Raw genomic sequence first — 13,171 nt, 5'->3', positions numbered from 1 at the left:
AGAGAGCGCAGGACTTTATGTGCCATTGACAATGTTGACGTGGAGCGCTGGGTGAGTTTGCCCAATGGTGTGCGTGCACCCAAATGACAAGATCCCACCCTTATCCTTGACAATGTCCACAAAAGAGAACTTTATAGGTCGGACAACTGCAAGGCAAAGCGAGCTAACCTGTTTTGAAAGCCGCCTTGTCAGCAGCCCGCGACAAAAAGGCAGTGAGTCAGGAGTGCAATTGTAATCAGCGCGACATGTCAGTGTGCAGGCCGCCAAGCAAACTCAACTTCTTTCCGTGGCTTGAAATACTCGTCATTTCGAAGAGCGTCAGAAAACATTTCGGTTCGCTGAACTACTGAACAAAAACTGAGGCAGCCTTTATTTCCAAGCAACCATCGACACGCCGCCAACAAGGTCGTAAACACTGTTTTCTGCAATAGCGAAAATACAATCTTGGTTTAACGAGCAAAGTATCACCCACACAGGCAACGTGAAAAATGAGCAAGGTGGACAAATACAAAACTGTACAGAAGGCCGGATGCATGGACGAAAAATGCTCGCCTGTCTTTTGCGCTTAAGTCCAGGACAAGCTTGCTCCACGCAGGTGACACTACAACGCACACTGCACGGCGACAAGGAAAAGCCCTAAAATGACGCTCAAGATTAATATTTCTGGCAGCCTTTCTCCAAGTCCCACCATCCACATTCCCTCGACAAAGCCAATGCTTACAGGAAGCGAGCGTTGAGTTATGAATACGAGCCAATCCTTCTGTCCTGGTATCTCATCGGTTGTTTTGTTAAGATTCACCGACTTGCCTTTCTTCCAAAAGAATGCAGCAGCAACAAATCCTTCTTAACCACGTCTACAGAAATACGATGCTATGTGCTTTGACCCCAGGGCTCGATTTTAAGATGCTGGCCTCACTGTGGGCAACGAAGAAATTTGGGGTAATTGGTGATAGAACTTCGACGTGGTAAAATGAGGGAAAAGACGACGATACAAAAAGAACACTCACACTAGATAGGCGCTAGACATTAAGTGGGGCTTTATTGACGAAAAAAGAGAAACATTCTGATAATTGCGCGCAAACATGGGCGGATGGCGCACTTTTAGTTGCAATTTGATATTTATGTATGCTATTATATGTATTTTGCTCCTTTTCCAGAAATAAAGCCCCGGTTGACGTCTAGCACCCGTCCTGTGTAGGTGTTAGTTCTGGCATCTCTGTCTTTTTGGGCTGTTTACCACGTCAACGTCCATCTCTGGAGCTCATCTCCGGATTGTCGTCCTGGACTATTCGTACCTACGATGTCTTTGGTCAGCTTCTAGACCTACTCCAACTGTCCAGCATACAACATTGGCTGCTCCCAGACAAATGTGTTGGTATAGGAGTCACCAAACAGGCAGTTCATGGACTTTCAGGTTTCCATGCCATGGTTTATTGCCCAAGGTTTATGGTTCATAGCCTTTCTCGGCGTAGATGGGTGTTGAGCGGTTGGTAAAGGCACCGGCTTGGTATAAAACTGCTGCTGTCTGAGATTTGGATCTTTCGTGGCATTCGGAAGGCATTGGGAAAGGTAGTGCTTGCCCTTCCTGACCTGTGATTAAGAAATGATATGTAACATTGATCTAAACATAGAGCGCACGAGCTACAGCTGGAAACTTTTCCTGCTTTGTTTTTCTGGAAGCGCTGCGGGTGTAGAACACTAATCATGGGATACCAAGACGAACTCTGGCAACGGCCAGATGTCACTTTTTTTACTTCATTTCTTGGCGTCACGCAACAGTGTGAAAGTGATCTGGCATGAAGAGAGGGGGAGTAAATTAAAAAAATCTCATGAATGTATTTAGTTGTTTTTTTTACTGATACATGGTGTAATCTTAGCCAAAATCATCTTATTTATGCCAGAGGGTTTTGACAAGGGCCCTGGTCCCTTACGACGGTGAAATCTAATACGCTCATGGCTTTTAGATTGATGAACCTAGAATTTCTTACCTCCAAATTCTAATGTGTGGAATTCATTGTATTTTTATGGGGCCAAATGAAACAAGCAGTATCTCCCGCTACGGTGACACCATGGCTAAAATGTTGTAGTTGTCAGCTCAAGGACAGGGGTTCGATTTCGATCCCTGCCTAGGTGGCCGCTTTTCAGGCGGAAACGAACGCCAGAAACACCCCATGTCGATGTTCTGGCGCACATTAAGGATCTTCAGTTCAGCATAACAAATTGTGATCTTTCCAATACAGTGTGCTTCATGCAGTAGCGAAGTTCTTGCTTCGGTGTGTTAAACTCGCAAAAAAAAACAAAAAAAGAGAAACATGTAGTGGATCTTCTTGACACTGATGCCGTGGTTGGCGCTCTGGTGCTGAACTCCAAGCCAACAAGGGAGCAAAATATGCGGACAGCGAAGCAACCTGGACACCTGTGATGTCTAGCCATATGACAGCTGAGCGACGCACAAGCCCAACATGGTGGGTGGTATGAGCAGCGCTCCAAGTTTGCCCTCAGCTCGCCCAGGCATTATGCCAAGTTTGTCAGCAAGATGGTAGCGATGGTGAGCATGCAGGCCGGTACAGCTGTCCCAGCGCCACCTGAAAAGAAAGTTGTGGCATGAGCGGAAAGAAAGAAATATCTCAGGTTTTTCGTGAAAAAGATAGCAAGTTATAATGATTTCTTCCATGACAGCCTCTTTTCATGTTAAAGGTGCTGTTTCTTGCACATTTAGATTATATGCTTGTGTTTTCTCGCAGCAGCCAGACGAGAGACCACATTGAAGCCAGCAGCGTACCCGAGAATTAGGGACCGGGGCTAAGGAACAAAGAAATACGCTATTGCCATTTCTCTGGAAAACAGTGTGTAGACAACTGCAATGCCTTTCATACCAAAGTATTGTCCCGTCGCAGAAGCCGTTCACTCAATATATATGCTCTATGTATTTTCCCACAGGTGGCGGTGAAGCAAGGACGCATAGAACAAATTGTTCTTGTGATGTGCACACCAACGTTTAGGTTTGTAAGTGAAAGTATGGCGTGTTTTCATAGGATAAAGAGTACCCCTGTCGAGCACTCAGGATTGAATACCCTCCCCATGTTTGGAGTGCCGTCTGGTCAGCTACAGAACAACATGTTGGACACGTGTTACTCATAAGCACAAAGAAACACCAGATGGTGATGATGATGATGAATATAGGCCCTTCCTTTGTATCGGGACGTCATCGTCAACCACCGACTTGCCTGTTTTATTCCACTTATTTACCCTACCCTTAACTAACCGAGTGAAATCGCCTCCTCCTATTTTCCCTTGCCCTTTCTCCCCGGTTTTAGACTACCATCTCTCCCTCCCCACTATTCCTGCCCATGCACACCTGTTTTTCCCTTCCCCGCTGCTCTAAATTATCATTCGTTTGATTCGCGTACGTCCTTCTCTCTTTCCTAGTTATCTACCGCCATCCCTACTTCCGCCTCTTCACCACATCTATGGCAGTGATATTGATGATTGCCCTCACATCAAACCCCAAAGCCTCCGTCAACGTCGTTTCCCCATCGTCCCGCGGCGATCGTATGTCTTCTGTACAGTGTATTACGATAGGATTTATAGTTAGGCTGTATGAATATGCGCGAAGGCGAGCGCTGTCTGGTGGTGATTTAGGAAATCCAGCGCATGCGGTCAATACCACAGCAGTGGCTGCAAATTCGGAACGAGAAGCAAAGAAAGTGTTGCATTAAGAGAGACGCAAACACGATGTAGCAGTAAAGAAGTCTTTGATAAGTACCCCTAAAGGGACACGTTTGCTTTCAAAGAGAGTTGAGAGATCTAAGTGCATTGAGAAATATTTCGCTATAGCAAACACGTGCGTCTTCAGGTGCATTTCGCACAAGTTTGTATCAAAACTTCTGCAATATACGGCAGCGCAATTGCAAGCACTTTGGTTTTCATATATCAGCCGTTTCTGTTTGATTATGAGGTCTAACATGTCGACGCCAAAGGCAATGAGGCACGTCGAAGTGGTGGGCTCCGGATTATATTTGACCCCCTGGAAGTATTTAACGTGGGCTGAAATCTAGAATAGACCGGCGGTGTCACCTATCGCCTTCATCAGGAAAACGGACGCCCCGTCCAGGAATCGAGCGCTCGTCCTTGGGCTCAGCAGCACAACGCCACTGAGCTACCGCGGCGGATTCAGCCCATCTCAGCGTCCTCACGGCTGCCCCTATTTGCGTCAATACGTTTTAGCCATCAATGCGTTCTACGAAAGGAAGCACTTCCTTTGTACTATATAAAAGGCAAATGTAAAGTCAGTAACCAATCATTATCAACATCATGCCGTAACCCCTAGTTAATCCGTACAGGAGTAAAACGCAATTGCTAAATTAAATTAGCCAGTTACATGAAATGGCAACATATACGCAATTAAATTGCACTCAAACAACAGCTCTGTATAGGCAGGAATAAATCATCGTGTCGCGTTTCGATGCAAAATTTCCTGTATCCTGTACAAGCATAGTTGCACGCATTCAATTTCAAATGCTTATTCAGTAGACTTGAAGATACAGTCAAGCGCAAATGTCAATGTGGTGGGATTAAAGCAAGGAGCAAGAATAAGACAGCAGGAGAAACTAGGCTTCCTAGCGCGGCCTGATAATGCCACCAGCGCTCGTCGTACGTTACGCTAGCGGCATCTGCCGCGGATGAACAAACTGCGCGGCTACAGCGAACGGCAATTCACTGCGCAGGCCCGGGACAAATTGAGGCCGCTATCATTTAGTGCATAAGGGGCCGCTACCCTCTCCTTCACCATCGCAGCTACGAAGCTTTGCAGTCTGCCTTGGTTTTCATTGCGACATTATCTGGTCGCTCGCCCACGCTTAAGCCGCAATGGGCCGTTTCACCTCCTATTATTCTTGCTCTGTGGATTAAAGTAAGCCATTACTTATACGCATTACGTATTACGTAAGGCCATACGTATATGCGCGCGATCACAAAGAGAGACCTTCATAAAGCTCCCTGTTTGAGCAACCGGTTTAAGCTTGAGGTGAAGAGCAGTTTCTCCAGAACCAAAGCAGTGACTGTAAACATCTGCATCGGAGGCGCACATTTGAAATACAGAAGAAAAAATATAAGCTTACCATCCAAATACGTGCACAGGCATTGCTTGTCGCTCCGACAGTTTGTCGAGAGCATTTGTTTCCCAGGGTACGTCTTCTCACAGACAGATTTGCAATGGGCTTCGCTCGTACATTCTGGGTAAAAAAGGAACCAGAAAAAAACTTAAAATAGCCTCCGAGCTGAATGTCTGTGCCATGGAGGCAGAGGTTTATAAAGACACCGATACTGCGAATACCAATGGCGTTTGATCAACGCAGTATGTTCAATTGTAACCATAAAACTTTAGGAACAAGCAAAAGCGCAGCGAAGGCAAATGACGGCGAACGGATAGGACGGGCGCTAACTCACAACTGGATTATATTGGAAGAACGGCATGCATATATGCTTTCAGTGTAACCGCAAATGTTTACAAAAATTCAAACAGGCTTCAAGTGAAAGCACATATTAACACCTTAAGGAAAATTATCAAAACAGGCACACTTCTTTGTGTACATTGAGAGCGATGGCACACTCACGCAATCATCTCCTGTTTCTCCCTCTCCACACACACACCCATCCTTAAGTGATGCACAGCCGTCTTTTAGCCCGCGCGAATACCTCGAGTCTTTTCGCGCGCAGCGCAAGGTACATCCCTCCCCCCATCGTACACTCACAAGGCGGCAGTCCGTCCTCCTCCGACAGATTCAGACAAACACATTACCCACTGAACATCTCACACATCGCTTTCGAAATTTACCCGGCACTCCTACTTGCTCGTTCTGCGGAGGTTACCCAAACATATTCCACACAATATGGGCCTGTGATCGACATCCAAAGTTGACCCCCATCCCGAATCTAACTCTAGCATCCTGGGAGACAGGTCTGGCTGACCCCAGCGCTGCGAGACAGCTCCTGCTGAGGTCCAGAACCATGGCCACGGCTTCCCAAGACGGCGCCCTGGACTAACGGTGCTCAGGAAAATAAAGTTTACTTCCTTCCTTCCTTCTCTCTTTTCAACATGTTATTTCCGTAATATGAACCAACTCGCTCAAAGACATGTCTTGCCTTCGGAACAAGATTAACAATAATGCACATAAAAGTTCCGTACGCTGCCAAAACATGTTTTTCCGTCGTTCAAGATATGACGTGCACAACCCATTGATAGTAGCCGCAGCTATGCATCACAGCATAGCGCAAAAATACTTTCGAAATATTCTAGTAATATTGCAAGAATTACTGTCTTAAATATATTTGCACCCACCACGGTGGTTCAGTGGCCCAGGCGTTGCGCTGCTGAGTATGAGGTCGCGGGTTCGATTCCAGGCCGCGGCGGCCGCTTTTCCGATGGAGGCGAAAAACAGAAACACCCGTGTGTACGAGATTTCGGCGCACGTTAAAAATCCCCAGGGGGTCAAATTTAATCTGTAGCCCTCCACTACGGCCCCCTCATTACCTTAGTTTCGTGGGCGCGTTAAACCCTACAATCAATCAATCAATCAATCAATCAATCAATCAATCAATCAATCAATCAATCAATCTATCAATCAATCAATCAATCAATCAATCAATCAATCAATCAATCAATCAATCAATCAATCAATCAATCAATCAATCAATCCATCAATCAATCAATCAACTATATTTGCATATAATGACTAAGGAACAGTACTGGAAGGTCAGGGTAACCAGGGTACTGTCCAGTAGGCACCCTACACATGGGGATGGGGCATACAAGACTTGAAAGAGAAGGGAAGGGCAGCAGTGAATAATAAAAGAGGAGAATAGGGAGAAAATTAAAACAACACAAGGCGCGGTCACGGTAACTAGAAATACAGTACAAATCACGCACACGTGAATTGATTATGCACAGAAATAAGGCGATACACAGACAAAATTGGCAATCTTAGGACGGTTCACGGTAGTAATGTCCCTACAATCGTTGAGATATGCCTGTGTCCTTCAAAAAGCGAAGTAATGTTTTCATACGCTGTGCAAATATTAGAAGCTTAGAATACTGCTCGAATAGTGTTTGCCATTTGTGTCGATTTTCAGCGCACTTTCTCCACGATAAAATGTCGAATTGTTCAAATATTCAATATGTGCGGTACATACATTACGGCTTGCAAATTTACCAGGGAAGCTATTTTTGTATAATTTACATGCAGAAAAGAAGTGTATTGTCAATATTGTCACGGGAAAATATTAAAATACACTGCTTCTCTGCTTATCACGTAATAATTTATAATGGCATGAGTGTATAATAAGGAGTGATTGCTTGTTGGCACTGCTTGCGGTAAGGTACCGCTCATGTTACCCAGTGCCATACCTGCAACAGTGAATGAATGGCTGGAGGGATCTACACTCAGTCAAAAAATTGCGCGTATCTGGTCTTTTCGGTGCAAATGTTGACGAAGGACGATAGTGAACTGGTGCCCCTGGCAAGTAAATGCGTCCCTTCTGTTTCCTGATGACTTCTCATGCTGTTCTTCTATCGTCTCGTTCCTCCCAAGATAGCACGCTAGACATTTGCTCAAGTCACTTTAAATTTACCGCGTTCCACTGCTCCAAGTCGTGTACCGCAATGTCAGCGCTGCCGCACGGTGGAGACGAGTGTTAATCGAGGCACCGTACTACAACGGTTATAAAACCACGTTGGTCTACTCCACGAGTGTTCAAAGCGGAACGTGGAACCTATCCACTGTAGTGGATAGGTCCCACTATAGGTTCTACTACAGTGGAACCTTTCATTGCTATTACCGTTTTTTTTAATGCCGCCAGGTAGCGCGGGCAGCAGCAGGCGATGGTTTTCTGCAGTTGATGTAGTATTTCATTTGCTACCGCAAAAACCAAGCATCCGCGAATTTTTTAATAAAGGATCACTGCAAATATCAGTCATGTATTTATAGCCTGCCTTACATTTGCGTAATGCCCTGTTCTTGCTCAATAATATTGACAAGTATTAACATTTCACCAGACTTAGACGTTTAGATTTGGCTGTGGCTATATAAGACTATTGCGCAGTATCTGTTCCGCTTTGGCTGGGTGGCTGAATCGAGCCACAGACCGACAGACAGACAGACAGATAGACAGACAGACACACATACCAAAAATTCCGTGTTTAAGTAGCCTCAGAAAGGCTATCGCCTTTAATATATGTCCTGTATTCACAGCATGTCTAAGAACGTCCATTGCCGAGTGGCGATGCATGTCAAATTTTGTTGCAGTGCTCCGACATCTTGTCTTAACCTTTATTTATATTTATTTGGAACCTTTCCTTATCAAGCACATGTGCATGAACTATTTAATGCGTTTTTAACTCCACACTACTCAAGTTATTGGTTTAGGTATGTGTCGAAGGTGTATAGACACTCCATAAAAGGTACTGTTTAGGTTGACTTTTAATGTTTGGAGATATTGTTTAAATAGGAGCGTTAAGATTGACAAGGTAATGATGTGGTTATTGCATGCATTCATTTGGAAGTTCATTACATACAAGTTCATGACCCCGCCAGGTGCAGGTGTGACAGATGCATTGATTTGAAGCCCAACAAAAACACACGGACAAAGAACAGAGTAGACGAGACAGGTGCTAACTCGTCTACTCGGTAACTCCTGTCTCGTATACTCTGTTTTTAGTCAGTGTGTTTTTGTTGTGCTTCAGATCATGGCATCTATTCCCCAACTAGCCCAGCAAGAAGTTCTTCTCAGAAAGTGGGACAGCCATTGCATAGAAGTGAGGCATAAGATATGCCCCATAAAAAAAGGCTAAGCTCCACTTCTTATACAAAGCGCTTTCTGGAGAGTACAACACATAGGTGTGAACATCTATGTCAAAAGGTGAAATTGAAGCGTAGGGCAAAGAATGGAAACAGAGACTTACCTTCTCCATACTCGCAGAGACATTTGTGGTCGCTCCCACACTGCGTCGCCGAAAAGTTTTTTCCTGGATACCTCTGCTCACATAAAGATCTGCAGTCGGCTTCCCCTGTGCATGCTGAGACAATTGAAAGGAAGACGAAGCAACAAGATGTAGACTCCGAGGTGGATGTCTATGGCATGAAGCGAGGAGGTTACGCATACACAGATACTCCCACAGCCACTGGTGCACCGTCAAGGTAGTATCCATTAGGAGAGTGTTCAGTCATAAGTATAAAACCTTTAAGAAGCAATAAATATAAAATACAGCTTTATTTTGTTTAAAGCTGCATTCTAGCCGTGAAAGGCGTTTCTTGGGTGAAAAAATGCAAGATTTATTGTAAAACGTTGAAATGTCGCACAATGCCGTCGTGTCGTACTGTGGAGCAGCACTGAACATATCCTATAAATGTGTTAGCTTCACGCTGGCATCGCACCTATAGGGTAAAACGTAAGTAGAGGTCCTAATGTAACCGCCAAGTCATATTTCTAGGCGGTGGTTTATGTCCGAAGCCCCCAATCACACAGAGAAAATTCTGTAACGTCATAGAAGATTACTAGAAAGTGGCTGGAAATTCGGCGCTTCTTCATATGATTTTTTTTAAATATATCGGTTATTTGTCTGAGGTTTGCAATGAACTAGGTACTACTGTTATAGGGATGCAGTTGTCTTTGTTTTCAAACAAACTTGTATTTTGTTTCTGTCGCTTTTTAAAGAACAAGAAAACACAAAAATGGGGGTTGCCGTTTCGCACTCGACCAAAACGTGTCCAGTGTTGTCGTCCTACGCATGATGCGTAGAACGTATTAGTACTGACCACTATATGAGCTCTATGCGTCGTAACTGGCACGCAATCTTGTGGCCATCGGAAAAAGCGGGAACCAAGAAAAAGTTGCCACCGCCAATATGCATGTTTCGACACTGTATTTCATCGCTAATATTATTTTATTGTCATAATGAATCGCTGCATGGTCACAGTACTAGTAGGCAGTATATGCTATGCCCTCCCCGGCGAGACATTTCAGTTTTTCGTTTCACCCGTGCATTGTTGGGCAGTGGTAACAGTGGATCAGGATCGTGCGACAGAAAAAATTACACCATCTTCCCGTGGGGAACCCTGATGAGGATGCGAAGCATCGTGGCGGTTCCGTGTGGTTCCATTGTGTTGCCGTTATGTTGAGTGATCTGGTTTTTACTAGCGCCAGAGGGAATTCCGCGTCCGGGTCCACACCGGTGGCAAAGGCACGCAAGTGCTGTTGTGTGGTTCTCGAGGCGCCGAAACTCGTCCATCATGTTCTTGTCAATGTTGTCTCTGTGGTAGAATCGGTAGTCTCCATCAGCTTTCGTGAGGTAAAGGTTGTTGACATTGGTGCACCGGCTGAGAGCAATGTACACGCCCTTCTCTTCGCAGCTTTGTCTTCTCGTTCTGCTTCTTCTTCAGCGGTTCCCCTACGGGAAGATGACGACGGTGGTTGAACGCGAACCTATCTCGTGATGGATTCTTTGGTTGGCCAATCCCTAGGGGCATCCTGCCACAGTCAGCATCAGAGGCGCTGCGGACGGGGCTGGTTGAGCTGCAAGGCGCGTGGCGCTTCCCGCCACAGCTTTCCCACGGGAAATTCAGCATCCCCCTCTAAAGTTTTCAGTTCGTCGTTTCCGTTGACGTTCAGCTTTGCGTGCCTTCGTTGTATCAGTAGCTTCTTGACGTAGTTTGAATGAGTCAAGGACATCAGGCGCGTTCGTAGCACTTGCTCCTGTCCCGGATTTGTAGCGTAGTGGGAAGAGCACCGCGTACCTCCCGTTGCTGCTAGAGAGTCGTGGGATCGAACCCGGGCGCCGCTAACTATTTCTTTTTTTTATAGTGTAGTATCGCGGAGCTGTGGGTGTAAGGAGGAGAGTTGCGCATGCGCAGTGAGCGTGTGGACGGCGCCGCAATCAACGACGGAGAACCAGGCGAGCCTACGAAATGCTCCGCATTTAAAAAGAATTATGTCGGACCGCAGTCAAGTCTCCCAAGATACCCCCATTGACAGTGGATGTGTATTTTGTAGTTCTGTCTTCTGCGTTAAAATGTCGGTTTATTTAAAAGGAATGGGAATGTTTTAAGGGGCCATGAAGACAAAATACAAGTTTCGTTCATTAAAGAACTACTTTGCCTGGATAACTAAACTGTAAATTTTACCGCAGACTTCAAAGAAATATTGAAGAGATTTAAAAAAAAAACCTATCAAACATATCAGTGGCGACCCGAAAGCCGCTTTCCGGCGGAATCTTCATGATGCCACAAAAACAGATGTGTGCTATTGGCGGCCGCCGGCATAAATCACACGCAAGAAGCATGACTGGGTGATTTAAGTGGGAACCATAGTTAGTTCTGGTTGTATCTTTGGAATGCTAACGTGCAGTTAAGGTCCTGATAACTGCAGGACAGAGTTTTAGGCGTCAGTAAAGCACGTATGTAGGCGCCGAAAATAGGAAATCAAGAACAACATTTTAGGCCTCCATGACCATAATTTGCGGCAACATAAATTTTTACATTAATGGAAGTGATCTAAAGTAAAGCGTTGCGCGACCTGCATCTAGGACACGAGAATCACAAATGTTATTGTTTATGATGGCTCGAAGGCGACAGATGTTGAACATAGGCGTTTAGCTATCCCATAAAACTGCTGGGCTAATGACGGGTTCATTTTCACAATTCCACAAGCGCATTGCTAAAATTCATGTTCAAGATCTACTATCGCTTGACAGATGGACGCATATAATGGAACAGTGGTGACAAAGAACGCTTGCATTCTGGGAATGATGATTACAGAAGTACGAATTTATTGCTGCTTGACACAATTAAATCGTGACACAAAAAAACATAACACAAATAATAAACGCTTCAGACACGAGGACCTGTTCAGGAAGTAGTTTAATATTCCAGGGATAATGTATGTACAACAGTTACAATTTTCTCATATACAATTATGTTACCCGTATTGCACAGGCAAGATGCCGTAACACTGTCAAATACATTTCCAGACACTTGAGAATTTTGCAGAAAATGTTTACCAGCCAAACAGGTGTTGTATAGAAAAGTGTATGTTAAAGCTCGTGGACCATGTCAGCTTTAAGGCGTAAGAAGATGCATCTTCGCAGTGATATTCCGTCATTGGCTCAATGATATAGTCATGATCTGTCACTAAAGACGATTTCTATGCTTAACAGTTGGGTTGAAAATAGAGTTGGAATTACGTTGCCTCGCGGAACGAGGGATGCGACTGCACATGTTTGGATAAACCTATTTGGAGAGCACGCGGAACGTAGATTAAGCATTTCTGTAAAAATTGTGGAAACAGTAGCAAGCTACACTATTTTGGAAATACTGTTACCAAATTGTGCCCCATATCACCGAGAATAAGCACCCCATTTCATTCCTGCTGGCTATTGCTTTCCGGGAGTTGGATGAACTAAAGGACTAGGTTTACCTTTACGTCCTTTAATCAGAACAGTCAATGTTGTCCGGTGACATGAATAGCGATCTCAATCTGCACTCGAAAGCGAAACTTGAGGCTGAAATAGTGTGCATATAGGCGCCGATCTTGAAGATAGGCATTTAAAGGCGTTATGGACGAACTCCAAAATAGGCATTTATAGGCACTATAAAATCACCGTAAAAGACCTTTTTAACCTTTATTTGTGCTCATATATCAAAGTGGGGTGATAGGAGCGGAAGAAAAAGAAAATGGTGTTTGCATATTGCCTCGAACAATGCACTGTTTGTTTGTTTATGTTTTGTTTTTACTGCCCAGCCGCGCCCGGCTGTGTTATCTGCGTCCCAAGCGAAGCGCGTGTTCCATTCTTTATTTTTATGCCACATGGGTTATCTCATTCCGATACGGAGAGCGTTTCGCCCTAACGTCACTAGCCTAGAATAATATTTGATCTACAATGTTCTGGATGTAAATCGACAGTTCGACAAACACTCGCGCCGAAAGATAAAACCTTGCACAGTAGACGTCGTGGTATTCGACTCGCCGACACTCGCCTGCGCAAGTCACTTTGTTGACTGCTGCTTCGCCGCCTGTGTATTCTTTGAGTGGTTAGGGGAGCACAAGTTCGCTCCAATAAACTTGTTTTCCTTGAAGAGAACTGCATTGTCTTTGGCTGCGTGACAATATAATCCCGTTT

At 44.9% G+C, this 13,171-nt stretch overlaps 1 protein-coding gene across 4 annotated transcripts in view; it reads right to left on the bottom strand.

Moving 5' to 3' along the window:
* Nucleotides 1-344: 344 nt before the first annotated feature.
* The window catches only part of LOC144150147 (uncharacterized), a 37,283-nt gene continuing 24,456 nt past the window's right edge, over nt 345-13,171 (bottom strand). For all 4 annotated transcript variants that reach the window (XM_077681983.1, XM_077681984.1, XM_077681985.1 and 1 more), the window contains 3 exons: nt 8,960-9,073; nt 5,121-5,234; nt 345-2,585 (listed from right to left, as the gene is read on the bottom strand). In XM_077681983.1, the coding sequence (XP_077538109.1) occupies nt 2,515-2,585; nt 5,121-5,234; nt 8,960-9,073 (299 nt within the window). In that variant the 3' untranslated portion in view covers nt 345-2,514. The remainder of the gene's footprint in view (nt 2,586-5,120; nt 5,235-8,959; nt 9,074-13,171) is intronic.

The sequence above is a fragment of the Haemaphysalis longicornis genome, unplaced genomic scaffold (genome assembly GCF_048455015.1).
Source record: "Haemaphysalis longicornis isolate Haplotype H1 unplaced genomic scaffold, Haemaphysalis longicornis Haplotype H1 scaffold_8, whole genome shotgun sequence".
Lineage (NCBI taxonomy): Eukaryota > Metazoa > Arthropoda > Arachnida > Ixodida > Ixodidae > Haemaphysalis > Haemaphysalis longicornis.
This window is presented reverse-complemented; position numbering and strand designations above follow the sequence as displayed.